Source organism: Hypanus sabinus, chromosome 6 (assembly GCF_030144855.1).
Source record: "Hypanus sabinus isolate sHypSab1 chromosome 6, sHypSab1.hap1, whole genome shotgun sequence".
NCBI classification, from domain to species: domain Eukaryota; kingdom Metazoa; phylum Chordata; class Chondrichthyes; order Myliobatiformes; family Dasyatidae; genus Hypanus; species Hypanus sabinus.
Window position 1 is genome coordinate 110,340,298 of NC_082711.1, and position 13,260 is coordinate 110,353,557.

Here is a 13,260-nt window from a genome sequence, read left to right on the forward strand (position 1 = left end):
CGAGTCTGACATTCTCCTCAACGGAGAATACCAGTGTGTAACTTCGTCTAATATCGTGAGACTGACACATGGGCAGCCGCCACACGGCCCTGGACACATCAGGGTCAGTGACATGGAGTGAAGGATGTCTGGGGACCCTTCACTGGTATTGTGATGTGCCATCATCTTCCAGCAACTCCACCGGTGTGACTTTGATTGGATCGCTTTTGTCTGGAACCTCCCCCTGATCTTATGACCTGCCAGGAGCCGAACGCCAGTCGGGTGACCCGTGCCGGGAGCCGAACGCCAGTCGGGTGACCCACGCCGGCAGCCGAACGCCAGACGGGTGACCCATGCCGGGAGCCGAACGCCAGACGGGTGACCCGTGCCGGGAGCCGAACACCAGACGGGTGACCCGTGCCGGGAGCCGAACGCCAGACGGGTGACCCGTGCCGGGAGCCGAACGCCAGTCGGGTGACCCGTGCCGGCAGCCGAACGCCAGACGGGTGACCCGTGCCGGGAGCCGAACGCCAGACGGGTGACCCGTGCCGGCAGCCGAACGCCAGACGGGTGACCCGCGCCGGCAGCCGAACGCCAGACGGGTGACCCGCGCCGGCAGCCGAACGCCAGACGGGTGACCCGCGCCGGGAGCCGAACGCCAGACGGGTGACCCGCGCCGGGAGCCGAACGCCAGACGGGTGACCCGCGCCGGGAGCCGAACGCCAGACGGGTGACCCGCGCCGGGAGCCGAACGCCAGACGGGTGACCCGCGCCGGGAGCCGAACGGCAGACGGGTGACCCGCGCCGGCAGCCGAACGTCAGACGGGTGACCCCTGCCGGCAGCCGAACGCCAGACGGGTGACCCGTGCCGGGAGCCGAACGCCAGACGGGTGACCCACGCCGGCAGCCGAACGCCAGACGGGTGACCCACGCCGGCAGCCGAACGCCAGACGGGTGACCCACGCCGGCAGCCGAACGCCAGACGGGTGACCCACGCCGGGAGCCGAACGCCAGACGGGTGACCCGTGCCGGCAGCCGAACGCCAGACGGGTGACCCGTGCCGGGAGCCGAACGCCAGACGGGTGATCCGTGCCGGGAGCCGAACGCCAGACGGGTGACCCACGCCAGCAGCCGAACGCCAGTCGGCTTTGCTCTCTGGATCTGAGGGACTCACTATCCTCTCCAGCACGACAGGCTGACGTGGGGAATATCAGAGATTTCATGCACAGGGAGCGGTGGGTGTGCGGAACATGGTACCGGGGTGGCGGGAGAGGCAGGTACATTAGGATAGTCAAGGAAGTTTTAGCTAGGCACAATGATGGCAGAATATAGAGGGGTTAGATTGGTCTTGGACTAAGCTAAAAGGTCGGTGCGACATTGTGGGCTGAAGGGCTGCACTGTGCCGTACTGCTCTATAACAATTAAACCTCCCTCATTACCTTCATGCCTTCTTCCCAACTGATCCAGAGGTCCCCTCGTGTCAGGAAGCAGGCCACAGCGTGCCGGGCCAGGTGATGGATCCAGCCTTCCTGACGCAGCTGTGTCATGATGGCATCGATCCATGGATAACCTGTTTTCCCTTCCGCCCACTTGGCCAGTGACACCGAGTTCTTCTCCCACGGTATGCGCATGCAGATCGGATTTCCCTCCATCTTGTCAAAGTTGGGATTATTGGTGGCTGCCGTGTAGAAGAACTCACGCCACAGAAGCTGGCCGTAAAGGGAAAGTGGAGGTGAACTATTCTTCTTCACCTGGAAGACAAAACAACAGCTGAGCAAGAACACAAACCACAGAAGCTCCTCTGGTACAGAGTCGAGGTGGATGAACCTAGAAATGAAAGGGTTAATGTAAGAGGAGCATTTGATGGCTCTGGGCCTGTACCACCTGGAGTTTAGAAGAACGAAGGGGGTTCATTTGTTATGTGTCGTATCAATGTAGGGGGATCTCATTGAAGCCCATCGACCATTGTAAGGCTTAGATAGAGGATGTGGTGAGGATGTTTCCTACAGTGGGTGAGTCTAGGACCAGAGGGCACAGATAGAGAGGATGTGGTGAGGGTGTTTCCTACAGTGGGGGAGTCTAGGACCAGAGGGCATAGATAGAGAGGATGTGGTGAGGGTGTTTCCTACAGTGGGGGAGTCTAGGACCAGAGGGCACAGATAGAGAGGATGTGGTGAGGGTGTTTCCTACAGTGGGGGAGTCTAGGACCAGAGGGCATAGATAGAGAGGATGTGGTGAGGGTGTTTCCTACAGTGGGGGAGTCTAGGACCAGAGGGCATAGATAGAGAGGATGTAGTGAGGGTGTTTCCTACAGTGGGGGAGTCTAGGACCAGAGGGCACAGATAGAGAGGATGTGGTGAGGGTGTTTCCTATAGTGGGGGAGTCTAGGACCAGAGGGCACAGATAGAGAGGATGTGGTGAGGGTGTTTCCTATAGTGGGGGAGTCTAGGGCCAGAGGGCACAGATAGAGAGGATGTGGTGAGGGTGTTTCCTATAGTGGGGGAGTCTAGGGCCAGAGGGCACAGATAGAGAGGATGTTTCCTATAGTGGGGGAGTCTAGGACCAGAGGACATAGATAGAGAGGATGTTTCCTATAGTGGGTGAGTCTAGGACCAGAGGATACAGATAGAGAGGATGTGGTGAGGATGTTTCCTATAGTGGGTGAGTCTGAGACCAGAGGATATGGATAGAGTGGATGTGGTGTGGATGTTTCCTACAGTGGGTGAGTCTAGGACCAGAGGACACAGATAGAGTGGAAGTGGAGTGGATGTTTCCTATAGTGGGTGAGTCTAGGATCAGAGGATACAGATAGAGTGGATGTGGTGAGGATGTTTCCTATAGTAGGTGAGTCTAGCACCAGAGGGCACAGCCTGAGGATGGAGGGAGGGCAGAGTTGAGGTGGATGGTAATGACTCTGTGGAATTCATTGCCACAGATGGCTGCGGAAGCCAAAACCGAGGTTGCTAGGTTCTCGATTAGTCAGGGTATCAAAGGCTACAGTTAGGAGGCAAGAGAATGTGGTTGAGAGGGATAGTAAATCAGCCAGATGGATAGGCAGAGCAGATTCAATGGGCCAAATGGCCTTAATCTGCTCCTACATCTGGCAGTGTAATGGTCTTAAGGACATGTTACGTTGGCAGAGAAAGTGTGTTGATTCGTGCAGGCTGCTCCCAGCACAATCCTCCTCAACTTGACACAAACGACACACTTCAGTGCACGTTTCAGTCTGCATATGACGAATAGAATTAATATTTACATTTTAGTTTGTTACAATGAGCAGGGATAATTAGACGGAAGGCAGCAACGGCAAATGTTTAAAACCACTGCCACTCTTCCAGTGCCTTCTTCCCAGGTAACTATACGGGAATAGGGACAAAAACTTTACTCAAATCTGCAATCGTCAGAGTATGCAATGTGAACGTTCTGACTTCTATTTTTGCACTCAGCTCAAAAGCACTGCATTTGATGTGGGGGTAAAATCCAGCACTTTCAAACAAAAATCTATGTGGGGTGATGTTCTTATCCAAAATTAATCAAAGTACTCAGGTTGAATGAGAACTATTCCCATATACTAACCATTACAATAACAATTCCTTCTTGTTCTTCCTTCTCCAGCCTGTTACCTTTCCCACTTACCACTTTCCAGCTTCTCACTCCACCCATCCTCCTCTCCCTCGCCTGGTCTCACCCACTGTCAACCAAGCTGTCCTCCTTCCCCTGCCCCACCTTCTCATTCTGGCTCCTTCCCCCTTCCTTTCCAGTCCTGGTAAAGGACCTCCACCCGAACCATTTCAATCGATGCTGTCTGATCAGCTGAGTTCCTTCAGCCTTTTGTGTGTGTTGCTCTTAAAATAGTGTATACACACACACACACACACACACACACACACACACACACACACACACTTTCTCACGTCGTTTTTCCCTGTTTCCAAGAGATTCGGGGAAGCATTATACTTGAATACTATTGGTATACCATGACCTCAAAGTGATTCTAAAGATGTGCATTGGAGAGCACCCTGACTGCATTACAGTCTGGTATGGAAACATCAACGCTCAGGAACAGAGAAGCCCGTGAAAATGGTGAACACAGCCCAGTCCAGCACAGGAAAAGCCCTCTCCACCACTGAGCACATTGACAGGGAGCACCCAAGAAAGAGAAACCCATCAAGGATCCCCTCCATCCAGGCCACGCTCTCTTCTCACAATTACCATCAGGTAGGAGTTACAGGAGCCTCAGATCCCACACTAGCAGGTTCAGGAAGAGTTATTACCCCTCAACCATCAGGCTCCTGAACCAGTGTGGACAACTTTACTCACCACAACACTGAACTTTTTCCACAACCCAAATTCCACTTTCAAGGACTCTACAACTAAAGCTCTCAGTATTATTTATTTGTTCATTTTACACAATTTGTACTTTACACATTGATTGTTTCTCTTCGTTTATGTATAATTTTCATACATTCTGCTGCATTTCGTCAATTTTCTCTGAATGCCCCAAGTAAATGAATCCCAGAGGTGACACACAGGCACTGAAAAATACACTTACTTTGATCTCAAATTGTTGGGGACAGCCCCTATCACTAATGATCTTATAATAAGATGCAGTCTTAACTTACTTTTTTATACAAATCTGTTAGCTTGAAATAGAAGAGGCGGCAGGACAGACAACCAAATCGGAGATAAGGACTGAGCCCTGTGGGACTTGCCAGCAGTGAAAAGGCATTCATTTTGGGCCTCTCAAAGCTCGCTACCCACGCCTGCAAGAGATGTAGATGATCAAAACATTGTAATATCAAAGTTCAAATATTTTACCAATGTTCCGCCTCCTCTTAAATCACAGCTGGGCACTCATACAAACTTCACCCAGTTCCCATGGGAGTCTCTCTCAACCTTGTTCACTGGGACAGCTCAGGGTTATTGTCATTCAACTGTACACACGTATACAGCCAAACGAAACAAAGTTCCTCCAGACTGAGGTGCCAAACACAGTGGGCACCATGGTAGTGCAGCAGCTAGAGCAATGCTCGGGGCACTGGGGTTCAGAGTTCAATCCCAGCACCCACCGTAACGAGACTTTACACCCCCCTCCTGTGGAATGCACAGTTTCCTCCAATCCTTCTGGTTTCCTCACACACTCTAAATATGTACTTGTCAGTTGGTTAATTGGTCATTGTAAATTGTCCCTTTATTAGGTTAGGGTTCAATCCTGCTTGTCCGGGGTTGCCGGATGTCCAGTTCAAAGGCTGAAAGGGGCCATTCCACCCTCTCTAAATAAATAAATACAACTCACACACAAATAAATTAGCAAACATTAAAATATATTCCAGAAGATCGACATTCAGCATGAGGTGCATTTACGGCACAAGTTAAAAAGTAAACAGCATAATGCTCCTGGTGCTTCATACACAAAGGAACGGGGGGGGGGGGGGGGTGGCAGAGTCCAGTAGTCTTACGGTCTGGGGGAAGAAGTGGTTTCCCATCCTGACAGCTCTTGTCCCAATGCCTGATGGTGGTGGGGTCAAAGTGATTGTGGGATGGATGGGCCTTTAGCATTATCCCACCTGTCCCACAAACTACTGAGCTAAGCTAAGTACTGCTCCCAATATTGAGGAAGCTGAAAGTAATCCCTCAAAAAAAAAGTTACTTGCCTTTCGTTCTAAATGTTTTTCCAGACGAGTTAGAGCCTCGGTTTCTCCACCCGGCCACACAGCTGGATTCAGACCTTCAGTATCAAAACCTATTATGACAAACGTCAAGCAATCAATTAATATTCAGTCAAATATCCATGGTTAAATTAATATAGTTTGAGCTTCGCTTTGGGATAAGACCATAAGACATATAAGCAGAACTTGGCCATTTGGCCCATCAAGTCTTCTTCTGGCCGATTTATTATCCCTCTCAATCCCATTCTCCTGTCTTCTTCCGGTAACCTTTGACAATCAAGAACCTATCAACCTCCACTTTGAATATACTCACTGACTTGATAAGGCCAATTATTGATTTGGGATTATACTGATTGATAGACTTTGCCTCCTGTTGTCTGATCTCAACAGCTATCAAAGTCTTCCATTGGCCAAACAACCTCTCCCAATTCAATTTTGTTACAATACACCCAAAGACTTCCAATGTTATCCCGAAACAATTGATAGTCAGGATCTACCTTAATCCTCTTCAATAAACCAGAAGACAGACAGATTACGTCAAACATGAAAGCCCTGGCCGCCTGCCCCTGACAGTCGATTATATTACCATAGGGAGGTCCCAGTCATTGATGCATTCAGTGGCCATTTTATTATGTAACCTGTACATCTGCTCATTAATGCAAATATCCAATAAGCTAATCATGTGGCAGCAACTCAATGCACAAAAGCACGTAGGCATGGTCAAGAGGTTCAGTTGTTGTTCAGACCGAACATCAGAACAGGGAAGAAATGTGATCTCAGTGACTTTGACCATATTGTTGGTGCCAGATGGGGTGGTTTGAGTATCTCAGAAACTGCTGATCTCCTGGGATTTTTATGCACAATGGTCCCTAGAGTTTACAGAGAATGGAGTGAAAAACTAAAAACAGCCAGTAAGTGGCAGAACTGTGAGTGAAAATGCCTTGTTAATGAGAGAGGGTGGAGGAGAATGGGCAGACTGGTTCAGATAACTCAAATAACCACACGTTATTTGATAACGATTGGTGTGTAGAAGAGCATCTCTGAACACACATGTTGATCTTTGAAGTGGATGGGCTACAGCCACAGAAGACCATGTACATACACTCACTGAGTGTACGTCACTCACCTAGACCTGAATTTAACTGAATCAGCCTATGCTTATAATTGCCACAAATTCTGGCCAATTGTATAGTTAGAGATAGGTGCCAGGAGGGACAAATGGACAAAGGAACCACTGAGGGAGTGAGTAAAGGGGGCAGAACGCTCTGCCTCAGAGAATGGAAGGTCAGAGGAAATGGTGAAGACACAGCAAGGATTAGAGCTGCGATCTCTAATACTTTATCAAGGGTTAGATCTGCTCTTTCAGATTCCTTCCTTCCCAGCGCTACAGCTTTCCCACTCATCTGGCTTCACCCATCACCTTCTAGCTAGTCCTCCTTTCCCTCTCCCCCCCTCCACTTTTGCATTCTGGCATCTTCCCCCTCGCTTTCCAGTCCTGAAAATGGTCTTGGCTTGAAACGTTGGCAGTTTATTCCTCTCCATAGATGCTACCTGACCTGCTGAGTTCCTCTAGCATTTTGTGTGTGTGTGTGTGTGTTACTTTAAATTTCAAACTTTCTGCAAGAATCAAGTGGATTTAGATGGGCTGTCCCTTTTGACGTGGCACCATTTCCACTTCCATTACAGGTAACCTTGTTCATGGTCGGTTGGAGGAGCCACTCTACACACAATCAGGAAAAGCTGCACAATGTTGAAAATGCAGTCAGCCTCCATCATAGGCAACAGACTCCCCAGCATCGAGGACACCTGCAGAGGATGGTGGTATCCATCATTAAGGACCCTCACCACCTAGCACATACCCGCTTTCTCATTGCTACCATCAGGAGCCTGAAGACACACAATCAATGACCTAGCAACAGCTTCTTCCTCCCCACCGGCAGATTTCTCCACACTCATGAACCAACGAACACTACCTCACTATTTTGCTCTCTTTATTTTACAAATCAGTCTGTACTGCTGCAGCAAAACAACAAATTTCATGACATATGTCAGCGAGAATAAACCTGCTTCTGATTCTGAAACAGTTAATCCCCTGACCAACATAGACATCAAAGAACGTTATTGAACCAAGTTACACTAACCTTTGCTACATGTTATTCATATGGATCTCATTGAAACCTTTCAAATATTGAACAGCCTAGATAGAGTGGATGTTGGGAGGATGTTTGCTATAAAGTTTAAACTTCAAATTAAATTTATAGTGTAGACACGATAGTGCTAGTGAACAATGGTGATGTCCTGCAGACAGTTCACAAAACTACTCTTCTTTCAAATATGATTCTACGACTAAGCTGCGTGTGACGGGAGCCTGTGATTTACATTTTGATGGTGTGTTTTGGGGCACTTTGCTGTCTCTGAGGGGAGTTCCGTGACATTGGGAGTGTGGTGTGCAGCCCGGAGCCCACAACTGACTCCATTGCTCCTCTCCAAACGAGGAATCAAGAAAGGATGAAGTCAATGAGGGTGAGAGCGGAGGACGGGCAGGTGTTCATCACCATCCACCTGTGTTTGACCGGTCTTCCCCCCACTCTCGCTAGCTGCTGTCAGAGGAAAGTGGACGAGTCTTGGGATCCACATTGATCAGCTGTGGACTTGTTTTTGGGGGACTTTGAGGTTCATGGTGGATCTACTCCAGGACTTGTTTAGTTGTTTTTGTGTGGTTTGACCACTTTGCGGACTGGGGCGCTTTGGTGAAGAACTTCCCTGGGCTAGGGGCATGGCGCTGAACTGAACTAAAGGGAATACTCCCAGACTCCTGGTTTGATGTTCTATGTGTTGTACGTTTTTATTTCACTATTTGTGCTATTTGTTCTGTTTTCGCACATTGGGTGTTTGATGGTTTCTTAAACGGGTTCCACGGTGTTTCTTTGTTTCAGGGTTGCCAGTGGGAGAATGAATTCCCAAGTTGTAGCCCATACATGTACTTTGAACCTTTACCAGTGTACGTACTGTATGCACCATATCCAACCCTGCGATTTGTTTCCTTACAGTCACTGTAAATCCAGAACCATTATAGAATCGATCAAAGACTGCACCCAACAGGGCCAACAAACAACCAAGGTGCAACAGTGAGCAAACTGGGCAAATACAAAAGAAAAAAATAATAATAAATAAATAAATAAACAATGAATATTGAGAACATGAGAGGAAGAGTTCTTGAAAGTGAGTCCATAAGTTGTGGGAACAGTTCTGTGATGGGGTGGTTGAAGTTGAGTGAAGTTTTCCCCTCTGGTTCAAGAGACTGATGGTTGAGGGGTAATAACTGTTCCTGAACTTGGTGGTGTGAGCCCTGAAGCTCCTGAACCTCCTTTCTGATGGCAGCAGCAAGAAGAAAGCATGGCCTACAGTGGGACCAGAGGGCACAGCCTCAGAATAGGAAGATGTCCATTTGGAACAGAGATGAGGAAGAATTTCTTTAGCCAGAGAGTAGAGAATCTGTGGACTTCACTGCCACAGGCGGCTGTGGGGGCCAAGTCATTGGGTATATTTAAAGTGGGTTCTCGATTAGGATATGAGGAAAAGGTAGCAGAATAGGATTGAGACTTATGGCCTACTGGTAGATTGACAGAAAGGCAAAAGGTCATTCTCAACAACAGAGTGCACCTGTACGTCAGGCATACCAAGTTCTTCCAGTGATGGGACTCCATATTTTTCATTGTGCTCATTGAGCTCCAGTATTGTGCATTTCCCAATAGTTCCTTGATCGATTGTTTCTACAGGTGCCTCTGGTGGATCCATCTGGCTGATCAGTGTCTGGAATCGTTTGTAGGTTAATGGTGGTTGCCCTTCATTCAACTCAATTATTCTGCAAAAATAACATGAACATAGCAAAAATAATCCACAACTGGGTCCGCATTCATTTTATCTGATCTGTCGATACTTAACTTGAAAGTCAATTATCTGCTCTACATAAATTCAGACTTAAATTTATTGTCATTCTATCTCCACCATGGGTACCAGCCTCCAGAGCATTCAGAACACCTTCAGAAGGCAATGTCTCAAAAAAAAAATGAGACATCCACCGTCACACAGGACGTGCCCTTTTCTCATTGCTACCATCAGGGAGGATGCACAGGAGCCTGAAGGCACACACTCAACGTTTCAGGAACAGCTTCTTTCCCTCTGCCATTCAATTTCTGAATGGACATTGAACACATGAACATGACCTCAGTAATTTTTTCCCTCTCTTTTTGCACTACTGAATCACACACGTGTGTGAGTGTGCGTGCATACACCCACACACTTATTGTAATTACTTTTTATTGCAGTGTACTGCTGCTGCAGATTAACAGATTTCATGGTGTAGGCCAGTGACAGTAAACCAGACTCTGATTCAGTCAAACGTGCAAGGTAAGGAGTGAGTGTGAGAGGGACAGAGAGAGAAAAAAAAGAGGGGGGAAATAAATAAATAAGGAATGGGGTAAGAATGGGAGGAGGGGCATTAGCAGAGAGAAATCAATGTTCATGCCATCAGGTTGGTGGCTACCCAGAGTGAATATCAGGTGTTGTTCCTCCACCCTGAGTGTGGCTCACATTCCATTTATTCTGCCCCCTTGTTCAATGTTAACTTTACAATATCATTTAATTCTCTACATCTGTGTAAATATTTAGTTGCACATACTTGTCCAAATCGTACAACGTGTGTGAAATCTTGACGATGACCTCCACTCCAGCTTCACTGGCCAGCTTCTTGATGGCTGCATCGCGTTCCTTGCCAAAAGGCTCAGAATCGTACTCGAATGTTAAACGATTGATGTTCCATTTCTGTCGCATGACAATTTGAAAGGTTAGTGAATAATAAATACAAAAATAAAAGTTCAAAATTATATTTTTTGAACAATCTGATACAGGAATTACAAGGCATCTGAATGCAAGTTCCTGAAGACTGCTTCGGGGATCATTGCTGTTTCTCTTCTATCCAGAGATATTTATCAGGAGCACTGTAAATGCAGGGTCCTTAGCATTGTCAGCGATCCCTCCCATCCGTCTAACAATCCCTTTGACCTCACCCCCCCCACCACCACTATCAGGCAGGAGGTACTGCAGCATTAGGACAAGGACTGTTCGACCATCAGACATCGAAGCAGAATTAGGCCATCTGGCCCATCAAGTCTGCTCCACCATTCACTCATGACTGATCCTTTCTTTCATCTCCTCGTCAACCCAGTTCTTGGTCTTCTCCCCGTAACCCTTGATGCCATATCTAATCAAGAACCTATCAATCTCTGCCTTAAATACACCCAACGACCTGGCCTCGACAGCTGCATATGGCAACAAATTTCACAAATTCACCACTCTCCGGCTTAAGAAATGTCTCCGTATCTCTGTTTTGAAAGGACACCTCACTATCCTGAGGCTGTGGCCTCTTGTCCCAGACTCTCCAACCATGGGAAACATCCTTTCCACATCTACTCTGTCTAGGCCTTTCAACATTCGAAAGGTTTCAATGAGATCCCCTTTATCCATCTAAATTTCCAGTGAGTACAGACCCAAAACTATCAAACATTCCTCGTATGATAAACCTTTCATTCTGGGAATCATCCCTGTGAACCTCCTCCGGACCCTCTGCAATGCCAGCACATCTGTTCGTAGATGAGGGAACCAAAACTGTTCACGATACTCAAGGTGAGGCCTCATCAATTCCTTATAAAGCCTCCCATCACATCCTTGCTCTTGTATTCTAGACCTCTTGAAATGAATGCTAACATGGCACTTGCCTTCCGCACCACTGACTCAACCTGCAAGTTAACTTTCAGGATGTTCTGCACAAGGACTCCCAAGTCCCTCTGCATCTCAGATTCTTGGATTTTCTTCCTTAGTCTGCACATTTATTTCTACTACCAAGGTGCATGTTCATGCATTTTCCAACAACTTTTGAGTAGAAGTGAAACTACCTTTTTCATCGAGGCCACAAGACTCCCGAACTCCCTGCCACTACCCAGGTCCCATCACAGAGGAAACACCAGCAGCATTATACCATTTACTTTTTAAACTTGTATCATATATGTACCTTATTATATGCTAATTTACTAGTGGGAATATTACTTCATGTGTAAGTTTACGTACCTTGGTCCTGTGGAACTTGGTTTAGTTTAGCGGTACACACATGCACCGTTGACTGACAATAAACGAGAACTTGAACTTGACTTTCAAGACCTTAAACACTTAATTCCTGAAATGTGCATTTTTAAAAATCTTGCCCAATAAGTGCTGATTCTTTAAGGTTGGACAACCAGGTCCAGCAAATGGCCTCCACATGTGGTTTTGCTACTAATCCTGGCAGAACCATTTCTACTGACAGGAGAAGGAGCAAAGGCAGGTTACTGGCACCTTAAACACAAAGTACACTGCAGATGCTGGGGTCAAAGCAACAGGCACAACAAGCTGGAGGAACTCAGCAGGTCGGGTAGGATCCGTGGAAATGAACAGTCAACGTATCGGGCCGAAACCCTTCGTCAGGACTGAGGAGGGGTCTCGGCCCAAAACATTGACTGTTCATTTCCATGGATGCTGCCCGACCTGCTGAGTTCCTCCAGCTTGTTGTACGTGTTACCAGCACCTTAAAACCAATCGCTTTGGGCAGATGGGGCTCATCAGCTGTGGTTGACAGATCATCTGGAAGGAAAACTCTGATCTCAAACCTCCGCTGTCTTGTGGCTGTACTCACTGATGGGGAAGGTTTCGGGAATAAGCCCTGAGGAAAAATCTGGAGCTGGACCTTGTTGTAGGGTTTGGAGGCTTGTGTGCCCCAATGACCCAGAGGGCTACTTTGGTCGGAGTCAGGGCTTTATGCTACCCATGCCAAACAGGTCAAAGGGTGGAGGTCAACTAAGAGTGGTCCACAAGACCTCCAGGTTTGAGGTTTCAGCGCAGGGCTAACAACCCTGACTGGTAAAACAAAATTGTTACGGAAACAGCAATGAAGAATCCTTCTCCATCTGAGGTATTCCTGAGTACCCACTCGGGTTTTGCATGAATGACAGCAGTGAAAAATCAAAAGAAAGCTACTGACACGATGAAGGATTCCCTGAACACCACCTGCGGCCCTGAATGGCAGTGTGATGGGCAGTAAGCAACTTAACTGTTGACTTGGTGACCAGCAAAAGAGTTAAGAGTAAAAACTGGAACCAATTTGAATTAGAAACCTTTTTAAAATTCTTTGAATATTTAAAATTATGTTTCTAGCTCTATGGTTGGTTTAACCAAGATTTTTAAAAAAAAATCAATTACAATTGTTCGGTACTATCCACAACATACGTACATCCAGCCAGCATAGTACAGGCCCTTTGGCCCAAGATGTCGTGCCGACCTTTTAACCTACTCAAAGATCAATCTAACCCTCCCCTCCCCCATAACCCTCCATTTTTTGACCATCCTTGTGCCTTTCTAAGAGTTTTTTTTTTGAATGTCCCTAATGGGTCCCTGGCTTCGGCTCGATGGATTTTAGTGGACCTTTTGAAAGATTAGTACAATTTATGCAAGAAATGTGCATCAGTTTTGTTCCAATTGGTAACAAACTAGGGTGAAAGACATGAGAGGAATTACGTTTCTG

The 13,260-nt window shown here is 47.3% G+C and overlaps 1 protein-coding gene across 3 annotated transcripts in view; it reads right to left on the minus strand.

Moving 5' to 3' along the window:
• Nucleotides 1-13,260, minus strand: part of LOC132395750 (cryptochrome-1-like) — a 160,460-nt gene that overhangs the window by 116,094 nt on the left and 31,106 nt on the right. For all 3 annotated transcript variants that reach the window (XM_059972727.1, XM_059972726.1, XM_059972728.1), the window contains exons 3-7: nt 10,330-10,472; nt 9,329-9,513; nt 5,634-5,722; nt 4,602-4,742; nt 1,419-1,730 (exon numbers count right to left, since the gene is read on the minus strand). In XM_059972727.1, the coding sequence (XP_059828710.1) occupies nt 1,419-1,730; nt 4,602-4,742; nt 5,634-5,722; nt 9,329-9,513; nt 10,330-10,472 (870 nt within the window). The remainder of the gene's footprint in view (nt 1-1,418; nt 1,731-4,601; nt 4,743-5,633; nt 5,723-9,328; nt 9,514-10,329; nt 10,473-13,260) is intronic.